Genomic DNA, 13979 nt, shown 5'->3' with positions numbered 1-13979 from the left:
AGGTACTACAGTCTGCCATTATTTTACCAATGTTAGCACCATCTGTGTCTGCGCCTACATCCCCAATTGATATGAGAAGAGGCATCTATATAGAGGTCCATACTAAATATCAATCTTAAACGGCCATTTTTAATACCAGGGAATAATAGCAGAAAAACCTGGAAGGATTTTGACCTTTCACTAAGGACAAAAGGTCTCAGAGGAGAGATGGAAAGAATTGTCCACGTTCTCTCAAAGCCACTATACTGTTAATACATAAGACATGCAGGGCCTTCCCATCCCAGAGAACAGACACAGGGCCAGTTGTGCAGAAACACAGATTTACTGTGGCTTCCTCTCCCCTCCTGACTTAGTTTTTTTTGTTGCTTTGGCCACCTGTAAAAGCTGGAGTATAATTTTTTAAGGGATCTTGGGAAGGGGATTTGGATACACTGGTGCCATCTCCTGGTCAGAAAGAAACTTAAAACAAATAAGTTTGTACAAATACAGTACCCAAGATCTCCTATTTATACTTAACAAAAATATAAAGTGCAACATTTAAAGTGTTGGTTTCATGAGCTGAAATAAAAGATCCCAGAATCTTTCCATACGCACAAAAAAGCTTATTTCTTTCAAATCTTGTGCACAAATTTGTTTTACATCCCTGTAAAATAAAATTTCTCATTTGCCAAGATAATCCACCACCTCAACAGGTGTGGCCTAAGCCGATTAAACAGCATGCTCATTACATGGGTGCACTTTGTGCTGGGGACAATAAATGGTCACCCTAAAATGTGCATTTGTCACAACACAATGCCACAGATGTTGAAGGAGCATGCAATTGGCATGCTGACTACAGGAATATCCACCAGAGCTGTTGCCAGAGAATTTAATGTTCAGTTCTCAACCATAAGCCGCCTCCAACGTTGTTTTAGAGAATTTGGCAGTATGTCCAACCGGCCTCACAAGCACAGACCACGTGTAACCACGCCAACCCAGGACCTCCACATCCGGCTTCTTCACCTACAGGGATCGTCTGAGACCAGCCACCCGGACAGCTGATGCAACTGAGGAGTATTTATGTCCGTAATGAAGCCTGTTTGTGGGGGAAAAAATAATTCCAATTGGCTGGGCCTGGCTTCCCAATGGGTGGGCCTGGCTCCCAAGTGTGTGGGCAGGCCCACCCATGGCTGCGGCCCTCCCCAGTCATGTGAAATCCATAGATTAGGGCCTAATTCATTTATTTCAATTGACTGATTACCTTATATGAACTGTAACTCAGTAATATCTTTGAAATTGTTGCATGCTGCCTTTCTATTTTTGTTCAGTACACATAACTTTAAATAACGGTATATTGTCACATTAGGCCAGAGTTATGCTTGGTCCAGTCTCCTTCACCAGCCATGTATTTTAATCAAATCAAATTTCGGGAAGCCATTTGATTACCTTTTCGGGAGTCTTATGGCTGGGGGTAGAAGCCGGTGCCTTTTGGGCCTCGACTTGGTGCCCCAGTACCGCTTGCCGTGCGGTAGCAGAGACAGTTGCAGAGGGAGGTGTTTAGTCTCAGGGTCCGTCCTTAGTGATGAGCTATGGGGGCACTATGGTGTTGAACGCTGAACTGTAGTCAATGAATAGCATTCTCACATAGGTGTTCCTTTTGTCCAGGTGGAAAAGGGCAATGTGGAGTGCAATTGAGATTGGGGTAGTATGCAAATTGGAGTGGGTCTAGGGTTTCTGGGATAATGGTGTTGATGTGAGCCATGACCAGCCTTTCAAAGCACTTCATTGCTACAGACGTGAGTGTTACGGGTCGGTAATCATTTAGGCAGGTTACCTTAGTGTTCTTGGGCACAGAGACCATGATGGTCTGCTTTAAACATGTTGGTATTACAGACTAGGTCAGGGACAAGTTGAAAATGTCAGTGAAGACTGCCAGTTGGTCAGCGCATGCTCAGAGTACACGTTCTGGTAATCTATCTGGCCCTGCGGCCTTGTGAATGTTTAAGAACAGTTGATGCTCTCATACATGCTTCAGTGTTGCTTGCCTCGAAGCACACATAGAAGTTATTTAGCTCGTCTGGTAGGCTTTTGTCACTGGGAAGCTCAGGACTGTGCTTCTCTTTGTAGTCCGTAATAGTTTGCAAGCCCTGCCACATCAAGCTAAAAGAGTGAATTTACGTGTTCAGGAAAAGAGCGAAAGAAGAATAGCATTTGCTGCGTTTGACACACCACTTCCACTGGACAAATGTACTGTCAGTCCTTTGCTGGCACAGTGCAAGCAACATGGAGGTCAGCAGCATCCATTGATTGGTGTTTGGTGATTTACAGATCCATCACCACCTCCTCCAGTCTTTTCACCATCTCCAACATACCTCTCTTGCACGCCTAGAGTTCTAGGGGTAAAATTTAAGAAATATATTAATCAAAATTATATTTGTCACATGCACCGTAAACAACAAGTGTAGACTAACAGTGAAATCCTTAGGAGTGTAGACCAGTCATCTATGGTAGGCAGCACTCTACAGGCAGATCTGTTAAGAACAGAACACACTATTCAAACCCAAATAATTGTCATCACTTGCTGAGAGACTGCTTAAAAAAAAGGTCCAAATGCAACAGTTAGTATCACAATCAATAAGTGCATCAATGACATTGTCACCACAGTGACTGTACGTACATATCCCAACCAGAAGCCATGGATTACAGGCAACATCCACACTGAGCTAATGAGTACAGCTGCCACTTTCAAGGAGCGGGAGACTAACCCGGAAGCTTGTAAGAAATCCCGCTATGCCCTCCGACGAACCATCAAACAGGCAAAGTATCAATACAGTACTAAGATTGAATCGTACAGGGCTTGCAAACTATTACAGACTACAAAGGGAAGCACAGCCGCGAGCTGCCCAGTGACACTACCATACCAGACGAGCTAAATTACTTTATGCTCGCTTCGAGGCAAGTAACACTGAAACGGACGACTGTGTGATCCCGCTCTCGCAGCCAATGTGAGTAAGACCTTTAAACAGGTCAACATTCACAAAGCCGCTGGGCCCAAGAACACTAAGGTAACCTGCCTAAATGACTACCGACCCGTAACACTCACATCTGTAGCGATGAAGTGCTTTGAAAGGCTGGTCATGGCTCACATCAAAACCATTATCCCAGAAACCATAGACTCCCTCCAATTTGCATACTGCCCCAACAGATCCACAGATGATGCAATCTATAATGCACTCCACACTGCCCTTTCCCACCTGGACAAAAGGAACACCTATGTGAGAATGCTCTTCATTGAGTACAGCTCAGCATTCAACACCAAAGCTCATCCCTAAGCTAAGGACCCTGGGACTAAACACCTCCCTCTGCAACTGAATCCTGGACTTCCCAACGGGCCACACCAAGATGGTAAGGGTAGGTAGGTAACAACACATCCGCCACGCTGATCCTCAACATGGGGGCAACTCAGTGGTGCGTGCGCAGTCCCCTCCTGTACTCCCTGTTCGCTCATGACTGCATGGCCAGGTACGACTCCAACAACATCATTAAGTTTGCTGATGACACAACAGTGGGAGGCCTGATCAACGACGAGATTGACCTCCTCCCTATAGGCTGAGACCTGGCCGTGTGGGGCCAGGACAACAACCTCTCCCTCAACGCGATCAAGACAAAAGGAGATGATTTTGGACTACAAGAAAAGGAGGACCGAGCACGCCCTGATTCTCATCGACAGGGCTATAGTGGAGCAGGTTGAGAGCTTCAAATTCCTTGGTGTCCACATCACCAAAAAACTATCATGGTCCAAACACACCAAGACAGTCATAAAGAGGGCACGACAAAGCCTATTCCCCTTCAGGAGACTGAAAAGAATTGGCATGGGTCCTCAGATCCTCAAAAAGTTATACAACTGCACCACTGCAATCACTGCCTGGTATGGCAACTGCTCGGCCTCTGACCGCAAGGCACTACAGAGAGTAGTGCATACGGCCAAGTACATCACTGGGGCCAAGCATACTGCCATCCAGGACCTCTATAGCAGGCAGTGTTAGAGGATGGCCCTAAAAATTGTCAGAGACTCCAGGCACCCTATAGGTCATAGGCTGTTCTCTCTGCTACCGCACGGCAAGCGGTACCGGAGCACTAAGTCTAGGTCCAAAATACTTCAGGTTCTACTCCTAAGCCATAAGATCCCTGAACAGCTAATCAAATGGCTACCCAGACTATTTGCATTACCCCCCCCCCCTCTTTTACACTGCTCTTACTGTTTATCATCCGTACATCCTCATTTTAACTCCACTTACATGTACATATTACCTCGACTAACCGGTGCCCCCGTACATTGACTCTGTACCGGTACCCCCTGTATATAGCCTCGCTATTGTTATTTTACTGCTGCCCTCTAATTATTTGTTACTTTTACATTTTCTATTGTTTACTTAACACTTTTTTTCCCTTAAAACTGCATTGTTGGTTAAGGGCTTGTAAGTAAGCATTTCACTGTAAGGTTGTACAGGTTGTAACCTGTTGTTTTCGGCGCATGTGACAAATAACATTTGATTTGGAGAGTATATTGGCAAGGTGTTGTTAGGCCCGAGACGAAGTCGGCAAACCATGCCAATATATCCTCCAAACACCACCTTCAAGGGCATTATCACTTTTTTTTTTTTTTTTTTTAAATTGGGGGATTAATTTATTCATACCATTTCATCCTTCCACGAGATATAGTCCGGACACAAATCTAGGCTTTGCTCCCCAAGTCATTAAATCTTTTTGTTCTGTATCAATGGATGCGACCCAGTCGTTCTATTGCCATACTGGCTGGCAACGTTCTTATCCCTTGCTTGCTAGCCAACTACAGCTAACTTAGTCTTTCCATAATAACAGCAAAGTAGATGCATTTGCTTAAGCAGTTTTTTTGTGACATTTATCTGGATACATTCATAACACTGAGCTAATGATGATCGATTTAACCTGGCATAGAAAATGTTCTCTCGTCAGAACACTGTTGTTCAGGAGTTAGCCTAACGCGTCGTCCGGGTTAGGGTTTGGCCGGGGTAGGCCTTTATTGTAAAAGATTATTTGTTCTTAACTGACTTGCCTAGTTAAACAAACGTTATACTAAAAAAGAAACAATCACTTCAAACTGAAGCTGAAAAGACCGCAAACTAGCTGCATTTCATTTCACCTGTTTTCTGTTGACATTGCTTTGTATATATCCATATAAATGATGCCGACTCATGATAGACTGGCTGAGAAAAGTTGGCTGCCTGTCTCGTCCCCACCCCTGAAAGTTCATTACTATGGGACTGCTGGAGATGAAATGTCAATATTGAAACAATGATGCAAATATCAGAGAGATGGACAGCAAATTTCCATTATTGAAAACCAAATGCTATCCTAAAAGAAATAGGCAATATTGTTTTTATGATTTTTACAGTGGAGATCAAGTTTATAAATTGTCTGGCTGGGCTGATGAGACACTGGATTGAGCAGTGAGATGGAACAGAGTAAATAGGCATTTCAACATCATAGCTTTAGCCAGTGGTAACTTGTTGAATAGACACCGACTGGAATGCAGTTTTAACCAATCAGCATCCAGTATTAGACCCACCTGTTATATAATAACTAATTAACCACCATGTGATGTCACCAGGGAGACCTTCCATCCCATCAAAACAAGCTGAAATTTCAGGTGGTCTATTCAAACAGCTCGTACATTAAAAGGGTATTATCAAAATTTTACAGTACTATTCCAACCTCAGTGTGGAAATATGTGGAGTATCTTCCACCTTTAAAATGGACCAGAAATATTTTATTGACATACAGTACCAGTCAAAAATGTGGACACATCTACTCATTCAAGGGTTTTTCTTTATTTTTACATTGTAGTATAATAGTGAAGACATCAAAACTATGAAATAACACATATGGAATCATGTAAACAAAAGAAGTGTTAAACACAATGTTATATTTGAGAATCTTTAAAGTAGCCACCCTCCGCCTTGACGACAGCTTTGCACACTCTTGGCATTCTCTCAACCAGCTTCATGAGGAACGTTTTTCCAACACTCTTGAAGGAGTTCCTACATATGAGCACTTGTTGGGTGCTTTTCCTTCACTCTGCGGTCCAACTCATCCCAAACCATCTCAATTGGGTTGAGGTCAGGTGATTGTGGAGGCTAGGTCATCTGATGCAGCACTCCATCACTCTCCTTGGTCAAATAGCCCTTACACAGCCTGGAGGTGTGTTTTGGGTCATTGTCCTGTTGAAAAACGATAGTCCCACTAAGCGCAAAGCAGATGGGATGGCGTATCGCTGCAGAATTCTGTAGTAGCCACAATGATTAACTGTGCCTTGAATTCTAAATTAATCACTGACAGTGTCATCAGCAAAGCACTACCACCACCTCCTCCATGCTTCACGGTGGGAACCACACATGCAGAGATCATCGATTCACCTACTCTGCGTCTCACAAAGACACGGCGGTTGGAACCAAAAATCTCAAATTTGGACTCATCAGACCAAAGGACAGATTTCCACTGGTCTAATGTCCATTGCTCGTGTTTCTTGGCCCAAGCGAGTCTCTTCTTATTGGTGTCCTTTATTAGTGGTTTCTTTGCAGCAATTCTAACATGAAGTCCTGATTCACGCAGTCTCCTTTGAACTGTTGATGTTGAGATGTGTCTGTTACTTGAACTCTGTGAAGCATATATTTGGGCTGCAATTTACGAGGCTGGTAACTTTAACGAACTTATCCTCTGCAGCAGAGGTAACTCTGGATCTTCCATTCCTGTGGCGGTCCTCATGAGAGCCAGTTTCATCATAGAGCTTGATGGTTTTTGCTACTGCGCTTGAAGAAACTACCAAAGTTCTTAAAATTCTCCATATTGACCGACCTTCATGTCTGAAAGTAAATGGACTGTCATTTATCTTTGCTTATTTGAGCTGTTCTTGACATAATATGGACTTGGTCTTTTAACAAATAGGGCTTTCTGTATACCTTCTCAAAACAACTGATTGGCTCAAATGCATTAAGGAAAGAAACACACCTGTTAATTTAAATGCATTCCAGGTGACTACCTCATGAAGCTGGTTGAGAGAATGCCAAAAGTGTGCAAAGCTGTGAAATATAAAACATGTTGATTTAAAAAAAAAAAACTTTTGGGCACTACATGATTCCATATGTGTTATTTCATAGATTTGATGTCTTCACTATTATTCTACAATGTAGAACATTGTACAAAAATAAAAACCCTGGAATGAGTAGGTGTGTCCAAACTTTTGACTGGTACTGTTAGTCCAATATGGAAAACGTATTGCATTGAAGGTGACAGGCCTCTTTTTAAGTGCCGCAGGAAGAGCAGTGACACTCCTTGGGTTGTACACTATGAATTTGGAAACTAGAAGTGCTCCTGATTAGAATTGACCACCATTTTACTGTGACACAATGTTCAGGAAATTGTGTACTATGTCCAATATGAAAAATGTACTGAACAATAAGTTCATGAACAATGGGATTTAAGTGTTTTCTAAAGTTGATTATAATATTATTAATAGCATTGTCTTATTTGTGTTACTGTTACCATGATATCTAGTAATTTACTTTAACAGTATTAAATGTCATTGCTATAATATGTGCTACCTTTATTCCTTCTTTCATATTGTTAAACAAAATTCTAAGTCTGCCAACATTTCCTCATAAAATGTTACAAATTTCGACCATTGGTATAAAACATTTTACCATCATTGCGGGACTTTATTTTGAAGGAAAATCACTGAGGCCTTATTCTTGCAGGCGGAAGGCAGGTCTAGCCAACTACTACTGGCTAAAATAATTACTTCTGGTTCAATCATACTATGGTCAAATTTATAAATGTGTAATTCATTTAGGAGATAAAATAATTTAAACAAATTCCTTGTATGATAAATGCTTTAATATAAACAAAGCATGAATTCTAATGGGAAAAAAGGTATCAATAGCAATAAGAAAAATTGTATCAACATGTAAATAGTGTTGTCATCTTTTTGGCCCAATGCTGCCACCTGGCTGCCAGCCTCTGTACTTCATGCTCTTTTTGTGATGACGTCTCAATAAGGGATCTCCTTGGTCTATGTCTTTGGGTTTATCATACACCGTGGATATGCACAAGTCTGGTTTGGCCTTTTCACAAAGTAGGAGCTCAGCTTCTCTCCATGGTATCTGCACAAAACAGCATATTGTAATCAGGGTTTTTATTTGCCTGGTTGTCAACAAGAAAATCTTGTAATATCCCTTAACTTTTCGTTACTTTCCTACATATCCAAGTTACAAAGGCCATATATTTAATTGTTATTGTAATTATTGTGATAGTAAATGTTGCACTCACCCAAAGCCCCTCTTGCATTTGGGATGCTATCCTTTATTCTCCAGGGCTTCTGGAATCCCTGCCCGACTGTTACCCAGGCCCTTTCCCTCCTTCCAGCCCTGCTTCTCCATCACCTGGCGACCAACGCCCTAGACAACGACAACAACATACAAAGATCAGTACTAGTCCTGGTACCAGACTGTGGAAAAAGCCATTCCTGCATTTATAAGGAATTCAGACCACGCCAGTTACATTCTGCCCACTAAATGAGAACAGAGTAATAGGTAAATGGGTAGACATTCCAGCAAATGCCATTGGTAGACATTCCAGCAGTACCTGATGCGCCTTAACGTCTCAAAATGGCCCATGGAACAACAATGAGCAGATTTTTATTTTTTTAACATTTAAAACGCATCTCCTGCAATTCTACACAGTTTGACATGACTTATGTCTCGATGAGTATATGGAGGGGTATTTTCAAAACACAGTATAAGTGGATAGCCCCCTCCCCCCTGAATATTGGACATATTCCCCCTTGGCAATTTCACCTATGCTTCAGACACACTAAGTGCTGAATAAAAATGTTTTCAGGCCGAAAATGCAAACATAAGCTTTTCTCGGCAGTGACTTTTCTACCAAAACCAAAGTGTGGATTGCAGTCTCTCCTTAGAGCAGTCTAATCTTGGTTTGCACAGAAAGTCAGTTTGTCAAATTTCTGCTCTGCTAGAGCTGCCCTTTTTACTGTAAGTGCTGTTATTTAGAAGTCAAAACATCTAGGAGCAACATCGTCTCAGTCGCGAAGTGGTAGGCCACACAAGCTCACAGAATGGGACCGGCAAGTGCTGAAGTGCGTACAAATCATCTGTCAGTTGCAACACCCACTACTGACATCCAAACTGCCTCTGGAAGCAACGTCAGCACAAGAACAGTTCGTTGGAAGATTCATTAAATGGGTTTCCATGGCAGAGCAGCCGCACACAAGCCTAAGATCACCATGCGCAATGCCAAGCGCAGGCTGGAGTGGTGTAAAGCTCGCCGACATTGGACTCTGGAGCAGTGGAAACTCGTTCTCTGGAGTGACGAATCACACTTCACCATCTGCCCCAATGCATAGTGCCAACTGTAAAGTTTGGTGGAAGAGGAATAATAGTCTGGGGCTGTTTTTCATGGTTCAGGCCACTTACTTCCAGTGAAAGGAAATATTAACGCTACAGCATACTATGACATTCTAGACATTTTTGTGCTTCCAACTTTGTGGCAACAGTTTGGGGAAGGCCCTTTCCTGTTTCATCATTACAATGCCCCCATGCACAAAGCAAAGTCCATACAGAAATGGTTTGTCGAGATTGGTGTGAAATAACTTGACTGGCCTGCACAGAGCCCTGACCTCAACTTCATCGAACACCTTTGGGATGAATTGGAATGCCGACTGAGCCAGGTCTAATCGCCCAAATTCAGTGCCCGGTCCCACTAATGCTCGTGGCTGAATGGAAGTCCCCACAGCAATGTTCCAACATCTAGGGGTGTCCACATACTTTAGGTTATGTAGTGTAGTTCCTTTAACATCCTGTGTTGTGTGTTTTACCATTGATATGTTCTAGGCTATTTTGAGACCTTAAGGAGCATCAGGTGCTGCTGGAATGTCTCCCAATGGCATTTCCATTTTTTTTGTGAGAAATTACTGGCCAGTCAAAATATTTATAAAGTATAAATTGCCCACACTTTAGATAAGGCCACGCAAAAAGACTTAACTAATGGTTAGTAAACCTACATTAAACATCTTAGAAATGAAGTAATCATTAATAAATAAACTATTTACTAATCCATTATAAATGCTTTATTAAGTGGACTGGCGCAAGGACTTCCCTACCTTAGAACTTCTCAAAGTTGCCGATTGGCTGATCTTGTCCTCCAGACCTGTCCTCCAGCCTCTTCTCATACCGCATGCGGATGTAGTCACGGGAGTCCATGTCACCCCATCTGTGTGGAGAGAGTGGCCCCCACAAGATGAATTCTCTATGTACACCATTACTACCTTCTTGCACTTTGTGCTGTTGTCTGTGCCTAGCAATGTCTGTACCATGTTTGTGCCGCTGCCATGTTGTGTTGCAACCATGCTATGTTGTCATGTGTTGCTACCATGGGTTGTCGTTTGAAGTCTCTTTTTATGTAGTGTTGTCTCTCGTCTTGATGTGTGTTTCGTCCTACATTTTGAATCCCAACCCCGTCCCTGCAGGAGGCCTTTTACCTCTTGGTAGGCCATCATTGTACATAAGAATTTGTTCTTACATTGGACTTGCATAGTTAAATAAAGGTTAAAAATGTTCCATCAAATGTCTTAAGACTGTGGGCCTACCTAGTTCACTCGGATTTCAAATCAGTCAACCACGTTTCCATACAGTTTTGCCAGGAAAGTCTCAACAGCTGTGGTGGAAACAGGAAGTTTCAGTACAATTTCATAAAATGCCAAAAGATAATTTGTTCGTTTGACTTGGTGGGATCTTTTTGTGTTGGTAATATTAATTATGCGAGAAATGGCGGTGGAAACGCCTTTATGAGCAAATATTGATCTTGAATTAAACTTGGAGTCACACCTGGACATGGTGTGTGGTTCTCCCACTACGGTTCAAAACCATGAAGTTTAAATTAGGATACAGATTAAATAAATGATGATGAACTTCACAGGCTGGTGAAAGTGCATGGTATGAGCTTGATGCGCCGCTCCAATAAATGTTGAGGGTCTTATTCCAGTGATGATCGATGCTTGACTGCCATTTTAACAAGTCAAAACATTCTCGCTCTAATCTCATCATGTAGACTAGCCTACTAATACTGTATCTGCAAACTGTTGGCTTGTGCCAAGACCCGAGTACTATTTAACACAACATTTTTGTGACAAAACTATGCGATGGAAAGATATTGAACATTACATTTTTTATTCGGTACATGAAAACTTAACGCACTGATTTGTATCTGCAGTTTGGTGGAAACATCGTAAAATCGCCTCTTAATACACTGTGGCCCAATTTTATATACACCATCCCAGCAGCGCAAAAACTCATGAAGGAAGTACATTTTCTTAGAAATATTACTTTGGCCTGTGCTTTTTCCGAGCACGCTATTCACATATCCTTTGCCTTTAGCCTATAGTGTAGTCTATGAATCATTTGATTGAGACTACACTAGGTGCACTTGATATTGTGCACCTAGCAGAGAATCAGGGGGGGCAGCATCGGGCACACATCAAGATATAACTCATTCTCAAACACTGAGCAATATGACATTTAATCGATTACCAATTACATGCCCTCCCCTGTACTAAATAAAACAAATACTAAACCTTCCCCCTGACTGAAATTGAAAAAGCATTACCCTCCCCCATCTCCTCCGAGTAACAAGGTAAGACCATTAGTCCCCAAACTAGTAGAATGTAAAAACGGCGAAGGGCCATGTTGCACATTTTTGAAGATCAGCACACAGAGGGGCAGTGTTGCTACTGTGATCCTGAGTTCATGGAGTGTCTTGTAAGGGTGAAGGAGATTGTGGTGGAAGGTCAGGATCTCCATCTCCTATGTGGAGGCAATTTAAAAGAGTTGCGAGAACAAGTGATGCTGTATAAGAAGATAAGGTAGTGGAGGCCCCATAGCCCATTGAGAATGTCTGTTGACAGTTAAGAGAACCGGATGGAATTTTGGGGGGGATTTTGTGGCGTTCATTGCCACAGTTCTAAACTATACGGTACAAGTGACAAATAAATAAATAAATCGGTGAGAAAAGATTCTGGGCCTGCAAGAGTTTTCAGCAGAAGATCTACAAAGTGTACTGGCATCGGAAGATATCCCACCCTCCAGTAAGGATCGGAGTTTGCTTTTTGATTTTAACAGAATATTTTTTGTTTGTTTTTGTTTAGTCTATTTTGGTAGTTTGTATGAATTTTACCCACAATTCTCCAGTTTTTGGGGGCTCTTTTATGTTTTCATCCTGCACAGTAGGTGATGGATGACAATACACTTTTTTGGGGTTGTCGTCTGCCAATAACCCCCATAGAAGATGCACTTACGACTGCTGCCACTTGGTGCCACTGTTGTCCTTTTGTAAAGAGGTGCTCTCAACCTTCAGAACTTGATGGGTATGGAGGCTTCAAAGGCAGACTAATTTTACTTGTTGCATGATTGCATAAGTATTTGTTCCCTGTTGGTAATGACATTGCATTTTCCACGTAAATGTTAAGTTGACCGATTAAGTGGGACATCTCTATGATAAGTTAGATGGCTTCGTGATCGGCAACACCTCATGGGAGCTAAGTCCTCAATGTTCAGTTTCACAATCCCCACCATTTCACGCGATTCTGTGTTTATTGTTTCAGTTTTGGGCCAAAGCCCTATTGTGAAAGCATTAGTCCGCTTAGCCTACTCCCCAAGTGCACTTGGAGTCATTCACTCATGATCAATCCCTGTTTTCAGTTGGAACACACACCTTACAAACAAATGCACATGTATACATATGCAGACCCACGCATTCATTCATACAGACACGCACGCACACACACACACACACACACACTCTCAATCTTTCGCCATCTTCCCCCCCTTATACACCCCTAGTCCTCCACTCTAATTTCCTCTTTGCTGTCTGAGTTATGTAAATGAGAGTGAAATCTTTGTAAACATGAATCCTCAAAGTACTATGAGACAAACATTGACAGCTGCTCACCCCTGACTGTTTATGTGGTTAGGCTGAAATGTGTAACTAAATCGCAAACCAAACCTCTCTTGTGACGCACCCCCTGAAGACAAGTGTTTTGTATAAAGTCTCTCCTCTTCGCTGGCTCTTGGAGCTTTATCTTCAGCTTCATCACCCTGGCAGCCAATTCCATTAGCGATATATAACTCTGCAACACATACAGTAATCAAACAGCCACCCGAACTATTACATAGTCACTTTACTTTACCTACATGTACAAATGACCTCGACTAATCTGTACCCCTTCGCATTGACTCGGTACTGTTACCCCCTGTATAAAGCCTCGTTATTGTTACTTTATTGTGTTACTTTTTATTGCATTTTTTAAACTTTTGTTTATTTTGTAAATATTTTCTTAACTCTTGAACTTTGTTAGTTTTAAGGGCTTGTAAGTAAGCATTTCACGGTATTTGGCGCATGTGACAAATAACATTTGATTTGAGTATTTATGATACTGTACATCTAACAGTCGATGTATGACTGTACATACCCCATTGCATGTTTTCATTAAATTAACTCAATCTACCCTTGACTCACAACTGTTCAAAAATCTTGTGTGTAAATAATCGATTGTTCATGTTTTGTCATCATCCCCACCTGCCTCAGCTCTCAGTGGGGCTGAAGACGGATGGAGTCACTGTGTTCCTGTAATACAATGATCTGTTCTGTTTTGGGGAGAGGCCACGGCACGTGTGTTGGCCCTCATCGGGGTAGAGTCCTCAGGGGTTGGCCAATTCCTGTGGCCATTCCTGAAACGCCCTGGATGAGAGTTACAGTATATGCTCTGACTCTTGTTTTTGCTGGAACGGTATGTCACTAAGATCCACTGTGGAGCTCAGGCAGTGATTGCTGTGGAGCTCAGGCAGTGATTGCTGTTTACAACTGGAGAGAGGCATGTTGCTGTGGGAGGTTGG

The 13979-nt window shown here is 42.2% G+C and overlaps 1 protein-coding gene across 1 annotated transcript; it reads right to left on the bottom strand.

Annotated features, from left to right (window-relative positions):
* Nucleotides 1–7718: 7718 nt before the first annotated feature.
* LOC115142108 (G patch domain-containing protein 3-like) lies at nucleotides 7719–13320 on the bottom strand. The gene is made up of 4 exons (XM_065000155.1): nucleotides 13090–13320; nucleotides 10193–10302; nucleotides 8344–8471; nucleotides 7719–8177 (listed from the first exon to the last, which is right to left on the bottom strand). The coding sequence occupies exons 1-3, from the start codon at nucleotides 13196–13198 to the stop codon at nucleotides 8370–8372; spliced, it is 321 nt and encodes a 106-aa protein (XP_064856227.1). The 5' UTR covers nucleotides 13199–13320; the 3' UTR covers nucleotides 7719–8177; nucleotides 8344–8369.
* Between the last annotated feature and the right edge of the window lie 659 nt (nucleotides 13321–13979).

This window comes from Oncorhynchus nerka, linkage group LG14 (assembly GCF_034236695.1).
Source record: "Oncorhynchus nerka isolate Pitt River linkage group LG14, Oner_Uvic_2.0, whole genome shotgun sequence".
In the NCBI taxonomy this organism is placed as follows: Eukaryota; Metazoa; Chordata; class Actinopteri; order Salmoniformes; family Salmonidae; genus Oncorhynchus; species Oncorhynchus nerka.
The sequence above is the reverse complement of the archived record's forward strand: the minus strand, read 5'-3'. Positions and strand labels throughout refer to the sequence as shown.